Here is a 13416-nt window from a genome sequence, read left to right as displayed (position 1 = left end):
TTCATTTCACAATTTGCAATCTAGCTAGAGTAATTATAACCTAGAGATTTAAATAAAATTTTTATTCCATGTATTATTGCTCTGTAATAATTATTAACAAGTTAAATTATTTCCTTATATTATAATAACATGTCATATATAGTATTTTTCCAAAGAAGGTAAAATTAAGTAAGGTAATTTTTTTTTCTTCTGATTTCCATTGAAATGATGGATCTATCATTTTTGCACCGCAACCCTAAGCTGCGGACAGATGTTAGTTACCTAACACGGATGTCAATTATTCACATACTGATAGGCAAGTTGCTGTAAGTACATTGAATACATTATTACTTTGAAGATCAAGGACGGTTTTTATCAAGACATAGCAAGACAAGTAATCGAGGCGTGGTCGGACTTATTGTATATAAATCAGAGCATGCGTTCAACTGATATCACTTGTGAAAACTCTTCCAAGCAACTCTATAACAATGTTCTTCAAACTGGTGAGTTAAATGTGACTATATCTATTATAATTACTGCGATATTTATTAACTGTTTGATATAAGAGAAAACATACAAGCTGAAAGCGAAATTGTGATTTTTTTAATACAAATAACGCTTTGATAAATTCAAATATTAATAGGGAGTCGGTTAATATTCCAATGCTGGCATTTGTTTACTTACTTTAAAAAAAATGACGATTATAATAGGACGCTGCTCCAAAAAATCAAATTATAATAAAACCAAAAATTCTTCAAATCCATTGAAATTAAATGCAATAATGAAAAAAAAAACTTCTTTGAAATAATAATAGATTTTTTTTCTAAACGTAATAGTAGGCATTTGATTTATATCATACGATCTTTTGATGTAAAGTTTCATTTTCTAACTTCGATTTAAGATACATTTCTATATAAGAATGCGCGGTCTTTAACCCTTTGCAAAATAGACTCTACCATTTATAGTCTATTGAATGTTTACCTTACATGACAATTGGTGTTTTTGGTCCATTGTCCGCTTAGTTTTTATAAATAAACTGTTTTACCTTTAAATATTGTTTATTTTGACATAGAGAAAGAAAAGCGTGCTTAAAAAATACACCAGCAAAAAAACTATATAAGTAAGGTCGATAGTTGATATAAACAATATATAATTTTATTTAAACGCTAATTATAGTTTTATATAACAAGAACAGTGACACATACATATAGCTTGTTTTTTAGTCCTAATACCTAACTATTGCTCGGCGGGTATTTAAATGGCTATATTCCAACATGACTTACGCTAGAATATTAAAGAGTTAAAATATAGTGGATACTATAAAAGCCTTCTCCATAAGAAAAACACATGTATGTGGCAACTGTCATAGTAATTTGTCAAACGATGTCGTAGTCTAATGTTTTAATTTATAAAAAAAAAGTAGTATATGAAGGTATCAGTTGTCTGGTTTCCATAGTACAAGCTCTGCTCAGTTTGGGATCAGATGGCCGTGTGTGAATATTATTATAAATAGATATACCAACATAATTTTACAGTAAACATTTTAATAAGTTGAATTATGTTCATTCGTATCAATATAAGGCTTCATTTGTAATGACTTTGAGACTCATTATCATATTCTTTTTTTATAGGAATATATGTATTTGCGTGCAGAGCGATCATTTTAATGACATTAATATTTCGTTTTTTCTATTTCAGTTTGCGTTATTTGCTCTGGTTGCGGTGGCGTTCGCCAGCCCCAAGCCTGAGCCTCAAGTTTTAGCCTACGGTGCTGGAATCTTACCTTCTTACCCCTACTATTCCTCTGGTATCTACGCTGCTGCCGCTCCTTTCAATGCACTCCCCTACGCTTACAACGGATACCTTCTTCGCTAAGATAAGTTATAAGGTCACATAATAGTCATGCATTTTAAGATTTTTTTAAATAATTGTTACACCTTTGTTTTAAGAAATTTTCTATGTTCATGTTATGGTGACCTTAGCCGACTTCTCGCTAGATCAATGAATTGGAAATGCCTAACGTTTAAATAAATTTTTATGCATATTTACTTTGTTTTATTCTTAAGCAATTATCTACAGAATACTTTAAATGTTTTTGAATACATAATTAATAATGTATAGGAAAATTGTTGAATAACTATTGTATTTCCGTGTAGAAGATCTACAATTTCTAGAATATTCTGTATACTTTTAAATATATATAGTATAAAATTCAATCCTAAAAAATTCTATCCGAATCCATTGCTCTACTTTATACGATATGTATGTATATGAATGAATTACCAGAATTTTCTTATATTTGAAAGGAATACTATTTATATGTGAATTAATATTAGTTAGAAAAAATAAAATATAGGAGTATTTGTAATACAATGTAATAATTCTCAAAATAAAATCTAATCGTAATATAAAATTAACCAACAAATGTAATTTAAAGTAATAAACATATAAAATGATTTAAAACAAAAATTAGCTTATTAATAAAATATTTGTAACCATTATAAATATTTTATATTGAAAAAGGACACACATAGTTTCAAAAAGCAGAAAAGGCTTGTTCATTGTACCAAATTTATCTTTATGAAAATTTATTTGCGATAATACCAATCCGCAGCATAAGCGTAAGGTAGGTTAGTATAAGGTAGAGACAACGCTGAGTTGACAACAGGGTAGTAATCTTGGTAACTGTAAGTGTTGCCATACGCAGAAAAGGTCAGTGGAGATAATGGGGCAACTTGAGCTACAGAGGCTACGGACGAATAAGAAGCCAGAGGGTAAAGGGATGCAACCTGCGATGCTGGAGATACTACTGGTGCTTGCGCGGTGAGAGCAGCTGAAGTGAAGGGTGAAGATATCAAACCTCCACTTAATATAACTGCTGGGTCGCCTGTAGCGACGGCAAAGAGGGCCAACACAATTATCTGTAATAGAAATAAATACAATACAATATAAAGTATACTAAATACAAAAGAAAACAAAAAAGTAATTGTGAAATTTTAATTATTACTAGCTGTGTCCCGCAGTTTGACACCCCAACATTATTATTAAACATGATATGTTCTTCATAATATATATATGGACTTAAAGTTGTTATAACTTTTCAAAGACGAAAAAGTTTTTGATGAAATAAAGACTAAGTACCTTCTATACATTTGTTAATTTTAACAAAATTGACTTAGAAACTGACAAACTTTTTAACAAAAATCACTCGTACAGACAGACGCAAATAAAAACAATTGTTGTTTTCATTTTGAAAACTTGCAAAATGGCCGTATTAAGGTAAAAACTATTCGTTATTTTCAATTCCAAGCAGACGCTTCAGATTTATTTATTTGTATATAGTATACATACCTAGATAATAATTAATCAATCAATCAGCAGCATCGTCTACCAACCCGAATTGGGACAGCGTGTATTTTAATATTTCAATTGTGAGTATATCGGGATATTAAAGCTAGTTATGTATATATTGGTGTACATGAGAAGAACGTTACTGGTTGTCTTTAATATACTTAGTTAGTTATTTGTCATCTTGCTGAGAGTAAGTAAAATATATTTCTCTAAATCTTACCATTAATAAATGCATGTTGTCGAAAGAAGATGTGCACTTGTTTTCTGTTGCTGAATTGATGTATGACTGAATAATACTGAAAAGTCCAAGCGTATATATTTGAAGTTCACAAAATAGAAACAAATGACCAATAGATTTACGAACGTGTGACAGAATCGACGCTTTGAAACTATTGTCAAGGTTCTTTTGAATGGTTTCCCCCAAAACAAAAGAATTTATAATATTAAAAGAACATAGATGGAATAAATTGAAACATATATATATATATATATTTTACTGATGTGATCTTGCCACTACTTTACATCCTTGAAAAACAAAAGAGAATTCTTCAGCTATATTGCGAGACAATGTCCCGGAACTCTATGTTTAGTTGATTTTCTACAGTGGCGTGTATTAAGCTCATTACCTATTCGTTCAAACGTCAAAAATAATGGAAGCGTTCTATTTTTTGTTCGAAATTACGAATTTCGACTCTATAGCGTTGTGTTGTTAAGTTGAGCTTTAAAAATACATTGCCTCGTTAGTGTAGTGGCCGGGCTACAAGTTGCAGATTTTGGGGATTCGGGTTCTATTTCCATATCGGTTATAAAAATAAATAAAAAATATTGTTCCCAGACAGAAAAATCGATTTACTTGTAATGACCAAACCTGTGACTGAACCCAAAATCTCAGCATCTGTTTTCTTATTGGCTAAAAGCTAAACCGACGAGAGAGTTAAAATATTCTCTTAATCTATAAAGTAAAACTTTTATGTGAATCAATTTTAAGAATTGCTTGTATAAATTTCCACAAAACTGAACATATTATATATATACAGTAACCTGTTATTTTAATAAGTATATATGTGTTATATATATTTATATATATATGACGCAGTAACCACTTTTAATAAAAATAATGCAGTACTTTTTGTCCAATTTACAATCCTTAGAATATATATAATATATATGTATATTTAGGATATCGCTCTGAATTATTTTGACATGTTTATAGTTATTAAAATTAAGAAATTTCCATTTAAAAAGTACATAAATATAATAACTCTCCTTATATTTATATGTATTGTATATATTTTCCGATACGGAATACCATAGTTATCTGTTACTATTTATTACTTGCTATTTTATTGATATGTGTCGCTTTTCAATAAAGAACATTCCATTTAATATTTCCTATAAATATTGATAAAGTACAATAGATGTGTAATGATAATGAATTCCTTAAGTAAGTAGCGGTTTATACATTGTTGTATTCAATTATGATAATTGTCATTTACCTCCAAAGATAAACCAATTACCACTAGTAATGCGAGTTGGATGTAAAGGACGCCTACATTTTAAAACCGGTTAACTAAAACATTTCCCTTGCATTTGTTGGCAATTGCATGATTTTTGTAATAAATTATGTATTAGAAGCAATTCATTATTTATGTATCCTATACACGTGTACAATAATATTATAAACGCGTAAACTATGTCGTGCAGACGAATTTACTAGATTGAATAACTTTGTTTAGTAGTTCATTTACATGTTTTGTTTATAAAATTGAAAGTTTATCAATTTTGTCGTCCTATGTGCAAAATGAATGTTGATATTCGATTTCGATAACCACAAAAGTTGATACATATTTATATTTTTTAAAGGATTTCTTTTATACTATCGGTACCATTGAAAATCACCGCTAGATGGCGTTGAAGGACATCAACATTTATAGTGTTTAATTGGCCGTCATAACAATTGGTATATACATATTTATTCGACTGGTTATGAACTTATATTTAAAAAATAATATACTGTTTATATCAATACAAAAAGGTACCTGCACTTGTGGTTTTATTCGCGTTGAAATAGAATATCTTGAATAATTAGTATTGTATTGGTGTTTTTAATGTCCCAGAGATTTTGACGTAATGGGTACACAGTTTACATAGAGAGGATAAACACGCCAATATTATTTTCAAATTATTGTGTACTATAAATAAAAAAATATATATTGTTATGGAATAATAATAAAAATAGTTATTCAGTTATATAATTGATTTATTGTACTGACATTGTAAATATAAATAAATCGGTCGCCATTGTAACATAACTTTTAACAATTGATAACAGTCGTCGTTTATAATCAAAATATATTTTTAAAGGTAGTATGAGTAAGGTGAAGCATAGGTGTAGGCGGAGTATGCAACCGGCGAATAGGCGCTGTACGCTGAGTACGCTACAGGAGCCGTGTACGCTGCGGCAACTGGTGCAGTGTACGCCGCAGCAAAAGGTGCAGTGTACACAAGAGGCTTGGCACAGGCGAAAGCCAGGAGAGCGAAGAAGATCACCTGTTAAAAAAAGACCTTCAAATATGCAAACGACCCTGTATTTATACACATATGTCTATGTATATTCTTTTGAATTAAGAAATAGCTTAGTATATAGAATTTAACATAATTTCTATAAAAGGTAAGCCGGTCTTAGAGAATCACAGCAAAATGTTTTAGAATAATAGTTTCTTAAGAAAATGAACTTTTAAAGAAAATAATTACATAAATACTTAAAATAATCATATCTAAAGTAAAATAAAAAAAATCCTAATTTCAAGGATACTTATTAATTAGCAACTAACTATGGACGCATAACATTTTATTTTTTATATTTCAATTTGCGTAATTTATGCGAACGAGTCGATAATGCTAATAACTTTGCACGCAACAGTATGCTGTTTTTATTTATATGAATTACCGTAACAAACACATTTTTACACTAATTAAAACAATGATTAATATAAGAATAACATATATTTAATATTTTTTATTGTAATTTTGTATATTATAAAAATGTCTGTACATAGTTACAACAAATAAATATATGCTCACATAATCAATTAAATAAATAGAGATATTGGATATAAAATATATTAATTATTTTTAATAATTAATCAAAAAGTACTTACAAACTTGAACATTTTGATTCTTTTGGTTGTCCGTTGAACACTGACTGCTGTGGTTTATCCCGCTAATATATAAGGGGCAGTGGTGACCCCATGTTGGCATCGTTTCGGCGCCTGCGCACCTCGCAAGGACATGAGCCATCAGGACAAGCACGCGACATGAATTCACTTACAATGCACATTAGTTTATACAGGTTGTTATATTAACGCACTATATATAATAATAGTAACACACCAACAGGTTCATTTGATTGAAATAGATTATACGTGAAATTTATAAAATATTAAATTATACTTAAAAATATCTAGGTATCTGGGATAAAGGCTAGGTATATCAGATCTAGGATCATTTTTAACTAAATATATTAATTTAAGGTGAAAAAATATGATTGTATTAATATTACGTAAGATTTTTAAAAAAACTTCCTAAGTTTTCGGTTTTTTATTCAGTTTTCGTTTTGCTTTATAAAAAAAATTATCGACAAATTATCCAAAATTGACAACTTTATTCGCCTGGAATTATAATATACTACGATGATGAGTCAGTTAAATTTTACATCCACTATAAATATTTTTATTATTTAAGTTAGTGATAATGTCTCAATCTCTCTTAAAAGGTATCGTAATAAGTACAATACGAATCATTTTTTTTTATTATAACAATCAATAATATTATATTGAAATAATCTAAGCTAAATATAGTTACATTTTTTTCTCTCTTGTCAGGAATTTTAAGTTTATAACATGCACAAATAAAATAATATATGTTTTTCATAGAATAGGAAGACGAACGAGCATATGGGCCACCTGATAGTAAGTAGTCACCAACGCCCTTAGACGTTGGCATTGTAAGAAATGTTAACCATAGCTTACATCACCAATGCGCCACCAACCTTGGGAACTAAGATGTTATGTCCCTTGTGCCTGTAATTACACTGGCTCACACACCCTTCAAACCGGAACACAACAATACCAAGTGCTGCTGTTTTGCGGTAGAATATCTGATGATTGGTACCTACCCAGACGAGCTTGCACAAAGCTCTACCACCAGTATAATATCCCCCTGAGTGAAATATTAATGACTAGCTGCGCAATATTATAGAAGCTATGTTTATGGGACAATACTGGTGCGCTCTCTATTCCCTAACTCTAATAGTGAATTCGGACGGCAATCCGGCTTGATGGGCGTTATTTCAGGTGCAGTATAACACTGTCAACTTACTAAGTTTGCGATAACACAGAATTTCTTGATAATTCAACGTGATTTGAATGAAATGGGGCCTTGAATAACAAGACATATTTAAATATTGATACTGTGTTCCAGTTACAAACTGAATAATATAAGGTACTAATTCATTATATAATATCATTGAATTTAACCACAAAATAAATGTATTTATTAAAATGTTACCACTCATATAGTTGTTGTTATTAAACTACAACAGCCTGTATAATGCAATACAATCGAATTGTATGAAGATCTAATACTTGTAGAACATTCGACGTAAACGTACTTGTCGCATTTGAATCATTTGAACATCCTTAATCAGCGGGGGACGGGAAAGGACACCTGAGGCAACCTTGAACTTGAATATCAAGGTTTTGCGAATATGTATAATAATAATGTCCTACCGACCGATTTCGACCACGGCGGCCAATCTCAAGAGAGATTAGCCAACTACGCAGGAGATATTATAGCGCACAAGTGTGTGTACAAACACAGGTGCACTCTTTATTCCCTTACTCCCATAATCCGACGGGACAGCAATCCGATATGACCGGAAAGAATTCAGGCGCAGGACCAACGGCTTTACGTGCTTTCCGAGGCACGGGAGTGTTTCTGACTGAAAAACCCAATAACTTTTTACTGACCTGACCTGGGAATTGTACCCAGGACCTTCAGGTCTGCGTCCTTACATCAAGCCACAAGACCAACGAGGCAGACAGTGCGAATATGTTACATATTCGAATATATATATATTGTATATATTTAGGTCGTGTTGTTCAAGCAGAGTAGATAGCCATCAAATTTCAACCCACGAGTTAATAGTTGACTAAGATTTAATTTTCTTAATAATTTAATTAGCTTAAAGCAAAATGTTTTTTAACTGACCAATACAATATCCTGACTGATAAAAGTATATCCTAAGAATATTGCGTGGAGGTATGCAGCGGACCGTAAGAAATGTCAAATCTAAGTCCAAATAAACTTATGCACAAGCCGATGATGAAAGTCGACAGGTAGACTATCTAGAAAAATTGCCAAATCCTTTTTCATAATGCTTAAACACACTGGGCTGATCCATCAAATGGTAGATAAATGGGATTAATATATATATAAATTGATATTGCCAAAAGCGCAAATACCTAAATTTATAAATATATAAGTTTTTTAGATACGAATACCTAGCAATGGGCAATACACTAACAATAACAGTTACTTCTCTACTTTTATTTTTAAATACAAAAGGAATTTGGGAAATTAATTTTAAATATGAAAAGTAAGATTTGTTTACCTGTTGAACTTCTGATATATCTGACAGACAAGGAGAAAATAAGCATGAATCATTTTTTTATTTATTAAGTTAAATTTCAATTTTTTTTTATAATATCTTAAGTCAAAAAAATATTCTTGTTAATTATATCCTTAAGTAATTATAGGAAAATAAGCAAAAGGATGACATCACGTTCGTACCTTCGTCCGACAGTTTCCCTTACACATAATGTCGTATTATGTCATATATGTTACTCATATTGTCCTATTGTCCGTTGCTTAAAATAGCACCTGCCAAATACTATTAATATTGTGGTTACATTATAATATGATCGCTTCAGATACCTTACAGCTTTCATTTAATGTCAAGAACATGTGTTTATATTCTATTTCGGAAGTTCAACGTTATGTACACCCATCAGTTTGATGATATTAGAATTTATAATTTGTATTTGTGATAGAAAATGTTTTATTATATAATGCTAATAAAATAGGATAACTTTTTATATCTTTTATCAATGGCTGTGTGCCCAATGGACTTTTCCATCGATATTCATAGCAAGCATAATACTTTATTCAAATATTAGGTTTTTGGGTAATCTGCTTTCTGTTATACCTTTTGGTTAGGGCCAGAAATTAGTTTCACTTAAATGTATAAAAATGTATTTTTTTAATCAAAAGCAAAATTAAATATTTCTAACTTAATAAGTTACAACAGTTTTTCGTGTATATATTAAAAAAATAAATGCTTATAAAAAGTCATATTTTGAAGTTACGATCTTACAAACAAAATTACATAAAAATATATGGAATTTCATAATGTACTTTACCGACGAACATAAAGTTAAGTCTATATTAACATGTAAAAGGTTCATAGAAATGAAAATTTGTCTTCTCTCAGCATTAAAGACTTTTGAAAGATATAATATTTTTCCATTATTTTTTATCATAAAACACATTTACTTTTGTAACCTATATTCTTAATCGTATCGTTTTATTAATAAAAATCAATTTGAAAACCAAATCTATATACCACATTCATTTTATCTTAAAAATGCAAATTTTGTCTTTGCAGTGGTTTGGTATACTAATTTGTTTTTATATTTAATGTTTGTATTATTATTTCAATCTTTATTTAATATGGAAAACTAATAAAAAAATATCAACTGTTATTGCACATATCACAATCGTTTATTTACATATTAGTATTTATCAAAATGTTAGCAATTTTTATTTGAAGAACACGGGAGCTCTGTATGCTGCGGAATATGCTACTGGAGCGGTGTATGCTGCTGCGACGGGAGCAGTGTATGCGGCGGCATAGGGTGCGTACGCTGCGGCAACCGGAGCAGTGTAAGCCGCAGCCACAGGGGCGGTGTAAGCAGCGGCGACCGGAGAAGTGTAGGCTACGGCAGGAGCAGCCACATAGGGTGCAGGGTAGGCTACAGAATGGATGCCGGGCTTAGCGGCCACGACGACGAGGAGAGCAGCGAAAATGACCTGTAGATAAACAACCGATACACATTATTATATAAAATAAATGCAATTACACATATTTATCGTATTTTGACATACATTAAGCTAAAATTAAGATTTCTATTTGCGTCATTTATTTATTTATCCATTATATATAATTGTCTTTCATATTACCTGTTTGAACATTTTTAATGTTTTTGATTTTGTTTGTTCTCGACAATGGAAGAGAAGTGAATGATGTTGAAAATGCAATATCTCCAGTTTAAATACTTTAGGGGGAAGATATTATTCTCGACATGATTTGGATGGTTTGCTAACGTAGAGTACTACCCTGCTCCGAATTCGTTACAAGCATCTTGAAGATTGTTAAGCAGAACAGACCCAGTTTTTTGCCACACAGTTTATTTAATAATAAATTATTTGTTTTACAAATGTTGAAATTATTTAGATGTCTAATTTTGTTTTTAACAAAAATTTACAGTCGCATATTTTAGATTAAAACAAGTATAAATAATAGAAAAAATAATAACAAAATATAAAGATATACAGATATAACAGATTTATTTTTTCTAGAATAACTTCTGTTATTTATTATTTTTCTAGCTAACAAAACAAAAATATATAATAAAGACTAATTTGAATGTATCCAGATCAAATTCAAAATAATAATTACTATATAAATCATGACTGCAGTTAATGATCGCTAAAATGTTAACATAATTTCGAAATCACTTATTAATTGGTTAATAAATTTAGCTTATCCAAATAATTGGGTTTGCGATATGAAGCATTATAATGTAATATGCCAATGGCTTCACGTGTTTTTTATCCATACTTCGGCTGCTACAGAAAAATGTCAGAGAGGGAGAAAAACTCAACAACTTTTTATTGGCTCGAGTCGGAATACCGCCTTAGTATTATAGCTTCATAGCCGTAGTGGCTCAATGCAATCTCAACTATGCAGTTAAATATAAAATTTATAAATAATAAATACAAAACAAGTATTTATGTTATAATATAATTAAACGTATTACGTTTTGAATACTCTAACTGAACTTATTTTAAAATATGTTAATTTTATAACAATTTATACATTAATATAGTGATTTTATATGCGCCGGGATGGCAAATGACTCTACTCCACCTGATGGTAAGTGGTAGTAGAGTCCAAACGCGACGACGGCCAGCACAGTCGGGAAGAATGTTCTGTACTAGCCGTCCCCGCCTTGCCGGCCCGCAAGATGCCTCTTCACGCCTCGTTTGAAGGAACCCGGGTTGTAAGAGGAGGGGAACACGTGAGCTGGTAAGGAATTCCATTTTTTGGTAGGGCGACAAAGAAAGGAGTTGCCAAATTTCTTTGTGCGCGATGGAATTGATGTCACAGTTAGGCGGTGACATCGAGAACCAGCTCGCGTGGACTTAAGAAGGAAGGGGGAAGCAGGAATTAGAGAGAATAATTCCTCAGAGCACTCGCCGTGATACAGTCGATAGAAAGCGCTCAGTGCTGCTATCTCGCGACGCAATTGTAAAGGTTCAAGGGTGTTTGTGACCTTTACGTCGCCAATAATGCGTACTGAACGTCGCTGCAACCGGTCCAAGGCCTCCAGTAGGTGTAGGTGTCCAGTAGGCCATCCCAAAGGTGCGAGCAATATTCAACGCAAGACCGTACCTGTGTTTTGTATAACAGGCACAGTTGTTGTGGCATGAAAAAACGCCGCACCTTGTTCAGAACTCCGAGTTTCCGTGATAGAATAATAAAAATTATCTGGTGACACTCTTGTATGTATTGTCCGTTTGAGAATGCAATGCTCGTTCGCACGTTGCGTCAGAGGTCAGTGCGCGCGTGTCTGGGCTAAGCTTACAATTGTAGTTGCAACAACTGCTGGAGGTCAATGTGCCTATTTAATGTGGATCTATACGGGTCATTCATGGTTTTCCTGATCTTACTATTTGATAGCCATTTGTCGTTCTGATTTTTATGTTGATATGTAATAACTATATTAGGAAATCATAGTTAAAGTAATAAGTTATTTGTATAAATTTAAATAACCTAAAATATAGATATTTAGGAATTCTTAGCTTTTTTTACATTTTGTCTTCCTTATTTTCTACATATTTTCGCATATCAAATCATTAATTTGATATACGAAAATAATAATAAATTAATTGCACACATCGGGCTAAAAACGTGGCATACTGCTCAATATTCACTGAAAAAAAAACAACTTGTGACTGATTTTTAAGTACATAATTTATAGGTTTCAAATTTAAGGCATTCGAATTTTCAAAATGGAATAAATTTTTAAATATTAGGTCCTTACATATGAAATTGGCGTTTTGTACGGGAGGAATATAAAGTCATTTTTTTTTGTAAAATATATTTAATTAATCAAAGTATGCACCGTTGTTATTTGACTTTTGATTCACTCAATTCATGAGGTACCCATAGTTCAAGCTTTTTTACTTTCCCGATTTGCTTCAAGTGAATTAATACAGTTTTATCACTTACCCCGAAGCCTGCGGCTATCTCTGAAGAAGAAGTGATGGATCCGCTCCCACAATAGCCTTAATTCTTCATTTTTCACTTTGGTCTCCGGCCGTCCACGGGGTTGGTTCTGAAGGTCGAAATTTCTAGAACGAAAACTTTGAAACCAAAAACGTACCGTGCTTTCTTTTGCGACACCAGCGCCGTATACATAATTAATCCTTTGAGCTGTTTCTGCAGCACTGGTGCCACGGTAGAACTCGTACTCGTAAATATACCGATATCTCATGTTTTCCATTGTGCGTTAATAAGCGACGCCAAAGAAAAAAATAAGGAGGAAAAAACAAATGAATGACTGTTTTCAAAACTCAAGTGCACCAGCTAAATGAATTTATAAATTTGAATTTGGAATTCTTAACCAAAATGAAGATATTTCAGGTCAAAGTGATCAGTACGACAAAACGCGAATTTCA

General features: G+C 31.5%; 1 protein-coding gene and 2 long non-coding RNA genes across 3 annotated transcripts; 1 reads left to right on the top strand and 2 right to left on the bottom strand.

Moving 5' to 3' along the window:
* Positions 1-228: 228 nt before the first annotated feature.
* LOC126774602 (uncharacterized) lies at positions 229-2023 on the top strand. The gene is made up of 2 exons (XR_007669824.1): positions 229-482; positions 1678-2023. It is a non-coding gene; the product is annotated as an uncharacterized LOC126774602 (long non-coding RNA).
* Positions 2024-5569: 3546 nt separating this feature from the next.
* Positions 5570-6626, bottom strand: LOC126774604 (uncharacterized). Its single transcript, XR_007669825.1, has 2 exons — positions 6492-6626; positions 5570-5880 (listed from the first exon to the last, which is right to left on the bottom strand). It is a non-coding gene; the product is annotated as an uncharacterized LOC126774604 (long non-coding RNA).
* Positions 6627-10212: 3586 nt separating this feature from the next.
* Positions 10213-10836, bottom strand: LOC126774524 (vitelline membrane protein Vm26Ab-like). Its single transcript, XM_050496088.1, has 2 exons — positions 10633-10836; positions 10213-10482 (listed from the first exon to the last, which is right to left on the bottom strand). Exons 1-2 carry the CDS (start codon positions 10642-10644, stop codon positions 10213-10215), a joined length of 282 nt encoding a protein of 93 aa, XP_050352045.1. The 5' UTR covers positions 10645-10836.
* Positions 10837-13416: the final 2580 nt, after the last annotated feature.

The sequence above is a fragment of the Nymphalis io genome, chromosome 16 (genome assembly GCF_905147045.1).
Source record: "Nymphalis io chromosome 16, ilAglIoxx1.1, whole genome shotgun sequence".
Classification (NCBI taxonomy): domain Eukaryota; kingdom Metazoa; phylum Arthropoda; class Insecta; order Lepidoptera; family Nymphalidae; genus Nymphalis; species Nymphalis io.
The sequence above is the reverse complement of the archived record's forward strand: the minus strand, read 5'-3'. Positions and strand labels throughout refer to the sequence as shown.